The sequence below is a fragment of the Haliotis rubra genome, unplaced genomic scaffold, assembly GCF_003918875.1.
Source record: "Haliotis rubra isolate DU_JTF1 unplaced genomic scaffold, ASM391887v1 Scf969, whole genome shotgun sequence".
In the NCBI taxonomy this organism is placed as follows: Eukaryota; Metazoa; Mollusca; class Gastropoda; order Lepetellida; family Haliotidae; genus Haliotis; species Haliotis rubra.
The window spans coordinates 175,768-190,125 of record NW_025767711.1 but is presented as its reverse complement, the minus strand read 5'-3'; the positions used below and the strand labels follow the sequence as shown (position 1 = coordinate 190,125).

Below are 14,358 nucleotides of genomic sequence, written 5' to 3'. Positions count from 1 at the left end.
GATTTAATTACTAGTTTTAAATGCTTATCTGTGATACACTAGTAGTTTAACTGTTCTTCGTCAACAGGCTTTTATTTTTCTCATGTTATTGATCTATAATATAACTATTCATTGTTCTCATCACGATGTGGCTGAAATATTGCCGCAGTGACGATAAATATCAACTCACTCACTCACTCAACAATGTATTCGACATCATGCTTGTTATCCTTCTTTTTCATAATGGTGTTATCGTATTTCGTTCAATGCGAGTACATATACATGCATATCCAGGGCAAGATGTAGACGTAAAATAAATTATTGTGCATATAATGCCTTCAGTTTTCGGTAATGTGCAAACACACTCCTGATTTGTTTCTCCCTGAAAGGTTTTAATGCATGTTTCAATTGCTATCCAGAGGCATATCGCAAGCAGGTGGTAATGCATGGTATGACTCCAAGGTGTTTGATACAGGTTACAACATTCCAAGTCTTAATCCAGACCCGGGTTAGAAGTAGTCGGTTCTTCTGGGACCGCTGACTTGCTTGATGCTTGTCATTGTATCCCATTATCGTATATGGATTCTCATGTAGTATGTAGCAAAGGTGCTGTAAGTCCCCATGGTTCATAGTATGGTGATCTACCTTCAGTTGTTGGCAATATATAGCCTGTATTTGTCTTCTGTAATTGACATATTTTAGACTGACATACAAGTTTTATATTGATATCTGTGATATTCTAGCTGTTTTTACTGTACTTAGCTGACAGGTTTTACTAAGTTACCTTTACTTATTGTGAAATTATAACTTGTTTTAGTTACAATGTGGCTGAAATACTGCCGATGTAACTTAAAATCGTAACTCACTCACTCTAAAGGTTTAACGATAAATATGTAGCGGAATGTGCAAACCCAACACGTTTTCCTTGCCTTTGCATGGATTTGCGAGATGTGCCGCAGGTGGGGAAGAAGCTAACGTTTTAGCGAACACCGGGTGTTATAAATGTTGCATATTCATGACATAGTCGGAATCGTAAAAATATATTGCGCTTGTGGAAATATTTCTGTTGCCATAACATAATGCATAAGTAGGAAATTGAAGCAGTTATATTCAGTGACCATTTTACTGTTATCATGATTACAAGCATTACAATGTATGTGTCTCATACTTTGTGCAATCATATGTCATTGTCCGACGGTAAATCTCTATCGACTCTTTAGTATTATTCTGAGCATTCATCGCTGATAGTCCAGGAGCTAATGACACAAACACAAGCTTGTCATGTAAGGTCAAAATGTTTGTCAGTTTCACAAATTAGTCGTAATCTAAACACTGAAATTACTAATGATCGTCTCCTCGGGAACATCAGCTATACGGTACAATGGTGCCATGGTGCACAAATAGTCATCATTGTCAAGTTTATCAGTCTTCAATGCTCTTTGAAAAATGTAGTATTGGTTTTTCTCCATTTAAGGAGGTCATGTTTATCTTCACAGAAGCACGGGACGTTAGAGACACATATTGTGTGCTGTTTGTTGCTTTATCTCTTTTGTGGCATAAAAACAGTTCCAAGAACTGGCGCCGAAAGCTCTTCGCACTGAGAGAATACACATAAAAGTTGATGGCATGCGTTAAATCACACAAGAGAAATGCAATGGTGTCTATTAGGAACTTTACGGCACCTCGCATGCTGTTGAGCGGGGGAGTCCAGTAGGGTGTGAGAATTAGCATAACGCACCTCGGCGTGGTTAGCACTACTAACGTCACAGCCGCTGTTACTAACATGATTGTAATTGGCCGATGGCGGTCAACGGCGGATGAGCCACTCTTGTTACCACGAGTACTCTTTAAGTACTTTTGAGCGCGTGCCGACCTCACAATCCCCATGACGATCAACAGGTTGAACAGCAGCAAGAGGATACAGGGTACCACAGCATATATCATAACATTAATCCAGTACCATATGTGCATCATGAAATGTCTATATTCTTCGTGGATGTCACAAAACACGCCAGTATCCTCCACAATGAAAGTCATGATCCAGAAGAGATGCAGGAACAACACACTCAAGGGCAGCGCCACAAGAACCACTGCTGTTAGAGACTTTTTGAACGTCCAGCTTTGTCCAACTTTGAACGGGAACCACACAGCAGCGAACCTTTCCACAGACATGGCCACGAGTAACCAGTTGGCAAATGTGATGAGGAAGTTTCCGAAGTACCCAAGAATTTTGCAGCCGAAGTTTCCAATATGCACTCCTTTATCGGGTAAAACAAACAACAGAAGTTTATTGACGATTGCGAGATTATCCACAACAGCTAGAAGTGCTATGTATACGGTTAGCGATCTGGCAGGGGACATCTTAATGACTGTAACGATGGTTGCACAGTTACCGGGGAATCCCAAGGCGAGAATAACCCAGAGATAATACGTTTGGATGTCGAATGTAACACTTTCCACCGCTTGCCAAGCCGAATTATTGGAAATATTGCTCGATTCGGTAGTGAGGTTAGCCTCCATGGTTAATCTTGTGTAGGTACTTGATCAAGCACGGATGATTAGAGTAATAATTTCACTGGCCATGTGATTCGATAAGGACGGGATATTCCTCCCTTGAACCTTCTTCATGGTTCAGTGTAATCATGTTTGGTTACTTTGCTTTGTGCCTGACTCGCCCTTTTTGACCCTGGAAAGATAGAGCAAATTATGGTTAGGTAAAAACGTCACTGGTATTCGGTTGAACGTTTGAAGACAACAGGATATTTATATGTTCATCATTAAATTGATGATGTTATAGGACACGCAGAGTAATAGTATCTATGTATTTTGTTATAATATAGCGAATAACTTTCCAGAAGCATTTAACGATTGTGAGGACAGTAAATATAAATAGATTCAGATTATGATTTATCCTTTGAAATGTTATGACGTACAATATACATGTTAATATATAAGTCTCCAACAACTGAAAGATAAACATACCCTAGGGGTATCAAATATATGGAAAAAGAAGTTTATTCCTGAAAAATTGATTTGTTTGTGTACGTGGCTACTATAAGGTGATGTGCACATGCATTAGAAATTGAGAAACACATTTTTTAGGCATAATCACAAAAGTAGATTTCCTTTTATATATTATAATAAATTGCTAATGAGAGACTCAATGCTGGAAGAGAGAATACTTACATGTTCACAACATATGTACACACACAGACATATATAGACGTGTACATGAAGGTATAGTGAGTGAGTTATAATTGTTAGTCACATCGGCAATATTTCAGCCATATCGTGACGAGAACATTTAATTGTTATACATAGTAATTTATGGGAAATTATAAAACCTGTGATCGAAGGACAGTAAAACAGACTAGAATATCACAATATCAAGAAATAACAGTAGCATATATCTCTTAAATAGGATGTCAGATTAGGACAATACAATATAAAGAAGGCTGAGGACCGCCAACAACTGAAGGTAGACCACAACTCTAGGGACCTTGGGGACTTGTATACAGTAAATTTAATATTGAAATGTGAGCCCCGTATACCATCATACTTATTCCAGAGGCTTTGAATGTTGTAACCTACATCCAACAATTGTTTAAAGAATCGCGTTTTTTATACTTGTTAACCGTGCTACCGTTGTCAACCGTTCACCTTCACAGTGCCGTGTTGTATATGTGATCACCTCGCCTAAATGCAAAAATAATTACCCTTTCCACTTTTAAACCCCAGGAGTAGGATAGGTTGTTTTTTGTTCACAAAAAAAACCCCAACACATTCTGAATGAGAGGCGTTATGCAATATTTCAACTAAACTGTACAGTATATCTATCACTGGTCCACACGTTTTCTGATGTTCCTCTTTTAGCGAATGGGACCCGTACGCGTGAAATCCGGATTAGAACAGGTCTTCAGTAACCCATGCTTGTCGTAAGAGGCGACAAATGAGCGAGTGAGTGAGTTATCATTTAACGTCACATCGGCAATATTTCAGCCATATCGTGACGAGTGAGTGAGTGAGTGAGTTATTATTTAACGTCACATCGGCAATATTTCAGCCATATCGTGACGAGAACACTTGACATTGAAATAGAATATATATAGATAGTATAAAAACCGGCCGACAAAGGACAGTAAAGCAACTAGGGTATCACAGATATACATGTAAAACTAGTAATTGAATCTAAAACATTTTAACTATAGGGGACAACACAATATATAAATAGGCTATAGATCACCAACAACTGAAGGTAGATCACCCTACTAGAGGGGACAAATGGGATCGGGTGGTCAGGCTCGCTGACGTGGTTGACTCATGTCATCGTATCCAAGTTACGTTGATCGATGCTCATGCTGTTGATCACTGGATTATCTGGTCCAGACTCAATTATCTACAGACATATAGCTGTAATATTGCTAAGTGCGGCGTTAAACAACAAACCAACCAACACACCAACTATATATTGTAATTATAGTAGTGTGTATATTCTGCGCATCCATATCTGCTTGTTTGTCAATGCTTTTATAAATATTTATGGACAAGTGCTGAACATAATACAGCAAATAAACCATCCGTGTATCTAATGAACAGGCAATATATTTTGTAATTCAATGATAACAAATCAACATACGTAGGAACTATCACGTATATTCACGACCAAAGTCTACATATTATACAGTACAACCAGAAATTATTGAGAATTTAAAGATTGTAATTTTTTTTTTGCACTCATTACTCACGTATTAAATGTGAATATTAGAAGAACATAACTCCAGATTCAAGGACAGGTGAACAGTTATTATTTTGTCAAGTCACCATGGGCAGCAATGCAGGCTTCAATGCGGCGGGGCATACTACTGAACAAAGAAGTTAGAAAGTCCTGGTCCATGCTGTCCCGATATCGGACCACCTCTTCTTTCATTTCAGCAATATTTGTCAGATCTTTCTTATTGACACTTTCCTTCATAAGTCCCCAAACATTTTCTATTGGATTAGGTCAGGGCTATAGCTTGGCCAATCTCATAATGTCATATTTTGGATCCAAAATTAGGCCTGTGAATGCTTTGAACGATGTTTTGGGTCGTTGTCCTGCTGGAAAATCCAAATATTTCCATAGAACACGTGAGCAGATGGAAGTAAATGTCCCTCGAGAATATCTGTGTACCGCTCACTGTTCATATTCCCTTCAAATATACAGATATGCCACCCCACACATTAAATTTCGGACTGTACTTTGGGCGCTGATACAAAGGTTTTTCAGTTTGTTTGGTCCAGAATTTCAGTGTATTAGGAAACAGCCACACAAAACTTTCATCTGAGAAAATCACATTGTCCCAGTTAAAATGTCTATGCTGTAAGCACCAGTTCAACCTTCGCTCCATTTGTTCATGTTTCATGATCGGTGATGGAATTCCTCGACTTTTCTGCCAACCCATTGCATGCAGCTCAGTTCTAATTGTCTCCTTACAGACAGCCACAGTTCCTCTATCAATCATATCCAGCCTTAAGTTTTCTAAACTCCTTCGTTTGTTTTTAGAAACAAGAATACCAAGCCGCCTCCTGTCACCGACAGTCAATTTTCTGGGCTTACCTGCGCCTCCCTGGTGCTCAATGCCATATCCGTTTGCAATATTTTTCAAAACACGATAAACAGTGGACAAAGGGATGCCTGTTCTACTTGAAATCACTTTAGCTGATCTGATGTCCTTGTTATAATTCTCTAAAATCAACTTCCTCTTCTCTAAATCATCCATACTGAGGATCACTGAAAATGTCATCTGCTAGCAAGTAAACAAAGGGGGATAACTCTTCACAAACTAATGACAAAGGATTAACGGAGTTGTCTCTCTTGAATGAAACCAAGCACTTGATAGCTGGCCAAGGTTGTTTATACAAGAAATCCAATTAAACATATTCCTAAAATTCTCAATAATTTCTGGTCATACTATATAAACACCAGTGGCTGAGGTGGGATACGTAATATATGCACTTGTCAGCCATATAAGTGAGTTTCAACCAATCATTTTTTGATTAGCGAACACCTACTGGTGCATATCTGCAGGTCTAACAGAGTGAGTGAATGAGTTTAGTTTTACGTGGCTTTTAGCAACATTCCAGCAATATCACGGCGGGCGACACCAGAAATGGGCTCCAGACATTGTATCCGTGTGGGGAATCGAACCCGGCATTCGGCGTGACGAGTGAACGTCTTAACCACTTGGCTACCCCAACGCCCCAACTACAGCCTCGGAGCACTCCTGCAATGTTTAGGACAAGGTTTTGCTTTAGTAATACATAACATTATCCTATGTGAATATGTTTGACCTGAGAATGGCACCCTGCAAACAATTGTACAAAAAAAAGTAGTTTTGTTAAATTGAAACTTTTTAAAAAACGCGATAAGCTGAAGCGGCAATGTAAAGAAGGAAGCCGTTCCTATTTATTCTCATTTGCACAATGTAACGTACGTCTTATTTGGGTGAGGTGAGTAATTATTCAAGCAATTCCACATATAGTATCGATCTAAGGAATCGAACCCAGGTCTTATGATTAAGTGTTTAAACCATGACACTAACCCAGAACCCACGTATGGATACAAGAAGCGAAAAAGCACCAAATCAATAAAATCTTAAACGTGATTTCATTTAGCATTGTACATTAGAAATTGTCCTGAAAACGAATTATGACAATGACATATATAACCATTAACGGCTCATACCTATTCTGATAGCACAAGCAGCAAAACTTTGAATACGCACTTGAAGTTATATTATATATTCGTCTATACTGATGAATGTTCGTTGTTTTCAACGATGTTGCACAAATGAAAAAGAAACACAGATAGTCCCCTATAGGCCCTAGACTATTATTCATTGCGTGTTATATCCTCCCGAGACAAAGAGATCATACTAGGATTACATCAAGCCAGACTCGTGATGAGGTATGTGTCCATAGGTCGTGTTTTTCTGTAACATACGGGCATATGTGTCTCGGAAGTCCCAATAATATGTAGGTTTATAGGTCTCAACAGTACAAGTTGTTGAGACCCCGTAGCCAAAGAGGAGACATTGTATACATAATGAAATTTATTTTTCGGATCAGGGTAATATAGACGTCTGATCGTTAAGTTATTGGAAATGGATCTCAACTAAAGCGTTCTCCACAGACTGTCACTCTGCACAGTTTATAAAGGGAGTGAATGATTGAGTTAAATTTTAGCCATATACTGACAACGTTATACATTAAAAATAAACAGAAAGACTACACAAAAGCTGTCAACAAAAGGATGTTAAAAACTAGAATAAAACAGAATTATTCATAAAAATAAATTCATACCATAAATTTATACTATATATATGGGCTACAGGTCATCTGCAACCATATTTTGGTCACCACTCGAGGGGTTATGGGGAGTTACGGTACTGATGCTATCTGTATGGTACCGCAGCTGGACTTGCACCACCCCTTTGGCTACTGGCTATTATGCGAGTTAAGCCAGATATGATTAAAACCACGTAGGAAGAACTTTAAATTAGGATGTATTTTACATTAAATAAGACTCAGTTGTGGTGGCGTGTGGTCCTGTGCACAGAGCGCAGGTCACTTTAAATTAGGATGTACTTTAAATTAAATAGGATCCCCATCCAAGGACTGTCCGAGCGCGACTGTGTTTGACAGTTTGACTCCTGGGAGTTTCTAGGACTTCCGTCCTGCCCCACAACGATGCACATGTGATACATGTGGTCTCACCTTAGGCAAGTGAGTTTGTTCAAAATTGCCTCTGTTCACCCAGCAGAAAATGGGTACCCGGTTGGATAAAGTCATGTGACTATAACCTTCTAGCGCCTAACAGGCAGCTTGGGTTATCCGGGGTAATAATCAGGGTGTTAGCGCTTAGAGCATGCTTTGTTGCGTGGAGATTTGCGCATTATAAGACATTATTTATTCTTATTATTAATTCATAATAGGATTCATTATGATAAATACTTAAGTAGGACTCAGTTCATAAAGACTTAAATAGGATTCCGTTCATGAATACTTAAATGGGACTACTCAGTTCATGAATACTTAAACAGGATCCATTTTATAAATACTTAAGTAAGACTCAGTTCATAAAGACTTAAATAGAACTCAGTTCATAGAGACTTAAATAGGCATGTCCAGTGTCCAGTGTTATTCTGAAATATCGATAAAAAATCATATGGTCAATTGGTGAAATACAGAAAGTCAAAGCCAGGGAAAAATCATGGTTGATTATGAGGCAAAACCCATAATATTGAGAGAAATTCATTAAGCCGTTATTTTGATGAATAAGAAATAAATGCGATGCCTCAATGGCATGAGCAATTTGAAACCTGCCACTTCAAACAGGCAGTAATGAAACAGGGCATGGAATTAGAACGTTGCAGAAACAGATAGGATGATTGAGACTCCATGTTACTTGTCAGGCCTCACTTTCTCAAAATAGAGGGAATTCTCAGGGTCTGTTGGATTTCCTTTAGGGGCTCACGTGTGGGACGGGAATGGAGGCCACGCCCTAGGCTGGCCCTTCACGACCGGACTCACGAATAACATTTAGGATAAAGGACCATTGCATTCAAGATCTAACTCTATTTGGGAAGGGTTTGAATCACAGGACACCACCCAAGAATAGTTCTCATAATAGCAAAGGAGCGAGACTTCAGAACAGACAATCGGTGTTTCGAGAATGCTTCGATCCGACCCCGAGCAGCTTCGTTACCTCCCGCCTCAAATGTCCTTTACCATCAAATTAAACCAGAACCCTCCAGCACTTCAGAAACACCGGCATCATCTGCCACAGGAGCACAAGCTGGGAGGGATCAGATCTTTACCAGCTAAAAACCGACTTGGAAAGGCTCCTGAGCATGGAGACTCTGAGAAGACATTCCCTGACTTAAGGAGGCAAGAGGCACTTTCCCTCAAAAGGCACAAACCCTAACACTTCAAACATCACAGCGTTTCAAATGCAAAGAAACATCTTACATGGCAAACTATAAAAGAATGGCGTGATTCCATGAGAAACCATCGGCAGCCACCAACGCGGGTTCGAGTGTGAAAACGTGCCACTTTACCCTGGTGCATCTCGAGCACCGGCTCCGTATAAATAGCTGGATGAACCAGACATCAGAGTGCCATTCCAGCTTTCATGGGAGTGAGATTCGTTGATCCGATCACCGGGAATAGGGTTGTATGATTGGCAGCTCAATCGGGTTTGTTTGAACAACAATGGTCAAAATCAGTATTACCAAATAGGGATACGAATTCCAGTTCGAGCAGAAAACCTGGAACTGATAACATATACAATGGCCAATACCATTGGACTACAATGAAAACTGTTATCAAGGCTGCAGTTTGCTAAAGTTCGATATTCATATCAATGGGCCTCATTAACACATACAATGTATACCTGTGTATCTGATGTATCTCCTCTTGAATCGAAACTGGGTCAATTAAGCGTGCTGCTCAGCTTTTCATCCATTTCAATGTCACATATGTTCTCGTCACGATATGGCTGAAATATTGCCGATGTGACGTTAAATAATAACTCACTCACTCACTCAGCTTTTCAAGGCAACCTTGCCCATCACGCAGTTGGTAGGAAACATTCGATAATCACGAACTTCGAGATAGGAGATTGAAATATATCGGTGCGGGTGCTGCCATAGTAAACCCTTCGAGATAATTCAAAGCAAGCGGGGCCGTGAAGGATATTTGGCAGAGACACACACTATCAATAGCACTTGGAGACATCAGATATTTCGAGGTTATTTACTGAAAACAATGGATGATAAAGACTTAGGCACGTGAGGTTTCAGTCGCCGGTTCCTTATTTCTAAACAGACGCATTTGTCACAACGCGGATGATGAAGACAAATTCACATAATTCCCAGGCCACCCGTCCCCATGCCGCTATTTGGAGGTAGACATATCTGTCAGAGCCATCGTGATAACGACGTGAAACCATGTTGTAGAGTTTCATTGGTCAAAGATTGATATTTCGAGGTAGACACTTTTTTGCAACAGAATGGTTGATACGGATACAGGCAGACGGTGCCAAGGTCGTCCTGTTGGCTATTGGAGATATAATCAGGTTGATGAAGATATACACACATGCTGTCAAGGTCCCCCGGTGCTTTAGTTGGAGATAATGCCCTTCAGTATTATTAGTTAGGGAAACGATCGTTATTCATCGTCACGCTATTGGACCTAAGGGGCAAGTCGACGTTGGGAGTCCTTGGTGGTCGCCCGTTTAGTTGCTGTACTCTTTAATTATTTTCAGGCCAAACGTTTTGAAGAAAACAAAACACTAGTTATAAATCGTGTCTGTGTATTGTGCTTATGTAAACCATGTGCTCTTTACTGGGGAAAATTCGTAAGATGAAACGAATTATCTCGCTGAAATAACCAGGCTAACGCCCACCAAGTCTTGACGAAACAATTGATCTTGTATAGATATTTTAGTAGAGTCACATCCCAATCTATTTCTCTTTTTTTCCCTGCTAACTTGTATGTCGTTTTTTTAAATTTCATGTTTGCACAGTAAACGTAGTTTGAATTGTACGAGAGTTTTGTAGATGACTCAAACCTAACGCATAAACATTCATAAATGGCGTTTTCACGAAAACGAATTCATACACAGGACTCGTATGAAAAGGGTCCAACATAAAATGTGCATACTTCGAACATAGATTTTGTTACTCATAGCAAAATGCAATTACGACTTAAATAATGCAATTTCGCCCTTCCTCAATAAGGCTTCATAATGAACACATATAAAGCGAAAGGTGATGCTCGCGTGGTTCACCTTGTGACTCACTTCAAAGAATCCAATTAATATTACGTTTTCATGCATAAAAATGGGTACAATAGCTTATAACCAGATGCAAATTCGAAGATATGAGCGGAATGTTTTTCAATGTACGCTTGAAGTTTATTCCACCAGGTCCCTGGCACTAAAACAATAGTAAGGGGATCCAGAGTTACCAATGTGAGAGCTTACGTTCGAGCGTGCGTGAATGTTTGTACATGCATCGTATGTTTGCGCATTCGCTCTATCAAGACGCATTCGCTCTATCACGACGGCTGTTGAACTATATTTTCCTTAGATGTATTCTACAGTATTACAGACATGCTTTAAGCCATCCCAGATATAATAACTTCCAACTGTTACAGGGAGGCATAATAAACTGTACTGTAATAGACTCTGTTTATATTACCATAGCAAAGGCATGTCATTAGTTGAAGATGAATACCACTTATTGTTATGTTATGTCAATGTTATAAAGATGCAAGAATTGAATGTTTCCACCATACCTTTATTAGTAACCCGTGTAGGGAAAGTTTTGTAAGACTTATGTCAAGTAAGGATGACAATGTTTTGGTAAGTATTGCTAAGTTTCTGATAAACGCTTGTACAGTTAGAAATGCATAAATTTCAGTCAATATTCTGCGCATAGATTCACATGTTTTCTTTAGAAGGGTATATTATGCATGTACATTGTGCAAAAATGTTGGATAGTTTACAAAGGCGAAAATGTTACTGTTACTGGTTTACCAGCATCAAATAAAATTATTCTGAAATGTGGGCCATTGCCTTATATACTGAATGAATAAATGTCTGTCTGTATGTCTGTCTGTCTGAACATCCATTTGGGAGTTTCACATACTCTTTCCGTGTGAATCTTCAAACCATGATATGTTTTAAGCTCCGTACAGCAGTCTGCCTTTCCAACAGACAGTACAAATTGCATATTTTCAGTGATGGCAGTCTGTTTTGTTTCGGTATTTCGTTATTCCAGAAAACGAACGCTTCGGTGAAGACGAGAAGAAAGCAAACCTTGGCTCATGCTTTTCAATCGTTGCGTAAAGCGCATTGCGTATCCAGGGCCTAGATTTTCGAAGCTCTCTTAGTGCTAAGACAGTCGTCAGTGCCATACATTAACATTAACTTACGACTATCTTAGTGCTAAGAGAGCTTCGAAAATCTAGGCCTAGGTTCACTTGGTGTATGTTGTTTCGAATTTCACCCATTAAAGTGAGTGAGTGAGTGAGGGAGTGAGTGAGTTTGTGAATGAGGTTAGTTATAGACCGCGTTTATCAATATTCCAGCAACAGCAGGTTTACATAGGGCAAATGATACCATGTAAAACAAGGAATTGCAGTTAAACATATTCAGAACCTCCAGTATGTAGATTAAGTGTCATAAAGCAACATCCAGTCGGATGTATTTGGTTATTCATAAGCTGTTTCCACTTTCTCGAAAACCACACATTTTTGTTTCTAAAAGCTTAGTACATTTATTTCCAAACACGATAATATTTGGACACAACAGTGATGTTTTGTACCCAAAATGAAATGAAAGTTTGGTATGAAATTATATTTAAAAAAAAGTTAAAAACGTCAGCTTAACTATAATAATAATAAATTATGCATTTATATAACGCATCTTATCCAGATATAATCTTGCTCAAGAGCGCTCAGTACATTTAATGGTCCCTATTATGGTGATCTACCTTCAGTTGTTGGCGATCTATAGCCTGTTTTTATCTTGTATTGTCCTAACAGTGCTATTAGTTTTAACCTTCCACACTAGTTCTAAATCTAATTGTGACATTCTAATTGTTTCACTGTCCTTCGATGACAGGTTTTATAATATACACATATTCCATTTCAATGTAAAATGTTCTCGTCACGATATGGCTGAAATAATGCCGATGTCACGTTTAATATTAACTCACTCACTCACTATACATTTAATGACACCATAACATCTTAAACTTAATGATATCTTCCAAAAATAACGGCACTTACCTAAGAGTAGACTCCAGAGTACTTCTCTAATCCAGGTCATTAGTTTCAGTGTCATTATGTGAGAAGGTAAGAACTGCCTCCAATTGCCAGATATCATGTAGAATTTAGTTCTCACAGAGACGGCAGTAGCTGGTACTGGCAGCACGTCTCATAACGCTCCCGTAGTCTCAATCTCCACTGTCTGGGACTCCAAAGCGATCGCGTTTTATAGCAAGCGTGCTTTATCTGCCGTGTCAATAAAATCGTTAGATCGCCGCTGTATTAAATGAGCAGGAGGCGACAGACCCCACCTGTTGCAGTAATGGAATGCCAGAACAGAATTATAGGTCTGATATAATCTTTCGGTTTCATCACTGGTTGCTTCCTTAAATAAACGGTTTGAATGTTTTGCAAATTGTGGCAGTACATTATGATGGCAACTGTACAAAATATGAATAGTGTTGATCGTGTATTGCATCAGTGACTTAACTATTAAAACTTTCATCATTAGAATCCATTAATAATTTGTATCAATATACAACGTTCTGCTCAAAGCACACGGGTTAAAAATAAGGTGACGTTTAACGCCGCAGGTGGCGAAGAGTACTTGGATGAGAAATCGCCTTCGAAAGCTACACCCTTGAGAGTTACCTGCCCTTTGGCTCCACCACACATTCAAGCTTATGTAGCAAGTGTTATGGCTCCTTTTGAAAGGCTCAGGATGTGTCTCAGATCACACATCAGTGAATATGTACGCTGTAAAATGAGATGATCATGTGTCCTTTAACCTCATAGGGCTTCACAGCCAACACGGTGGTATCATCCCCAGGGATTTGAGAATGGAAATTCATGCACACACTGATTGACTATGGTAATTGCGCAGCGCTTCGAGTGAGCGTCAAGGCGCGGAACGTGCGCATTATAAATATGCACATTTAATTACTTTATTATGTTATGGCGAAGGATATTTGGAAAACACAATGACATTATATGTCCAGTGATGTGCCTTGTCTGCCACAGCATGAGTGGTAATCATGTTACGCGAATCTTTGTCGTTATCCAAAACGTGTCAAATTCTCAGGGGATTATGACCTCCATTTATTCACAAGAATGGCATCTACTACATATTTGTGTTGGTGTCTCTGTATCTGTCTCACAGTACTGAAACGTGCTACGAAACGTCCACTATACTGTCATACTCTCACACACATACTCATGTACATTCATGATAGATGTGACTTTTCACTCGCTCACACATGCACGCACAAACGCAGATACGCACGCACGCGCACACAAACTGTTCCCATGTGTTCACCTCTGTTCACATATATCTCAGGATAGGTAAAGATGCCATACTATTAAGTTCATTACTTAGTTCATATTTATGTCAGCTCCTTGGCCGAAACAAGCATGGTATATCATGCAATAAAGAAATTAATGTGTCCGAGTTGGCCCACTATGAATAATATACTTACCACTTTCCGTTGCTACAAAATGTAAGATGCTCGAGCCTAAGGTTCATGGAACATATTTCACGTGCATTAAATAGGGGCGACCCGAGAG

At 39.2% G+C, this 14,358-nt stretch overlaps 1 protein-coding gene across 1 annotated transcript; it reads right to left on the bottom strand.

Annotated features, from left to right (window-relative positions):
• Window positions 1-1,067: 1,067 nt before the first annotated feature.
• Window positions 1,068-12,980, bottom strand: LOC124265236 (probable G-protein coupled receptor 139). The gene is made up of 2 exons (XM_046700027.1): window positions 12,817-12,980; window positions 1,068-2,665 (listed from the first exon to the last, which is right to left on the bottom strand). The coding sequence occupies exon 2, from the start codon at window positions 2,497-2,499 to the stop codon at window positions 1,402-1,404; it is 1,098 nt and encodes a 365-aa protein (XP_046555983.1). The 5' UTR covers window positions 2,500-2,665; window positions 12,817-12,980; the 3' UTR covers window positions 1,068-1,401.
• Window positions 12,981-14,358: the final 1,378 nt, after the last annotated feature.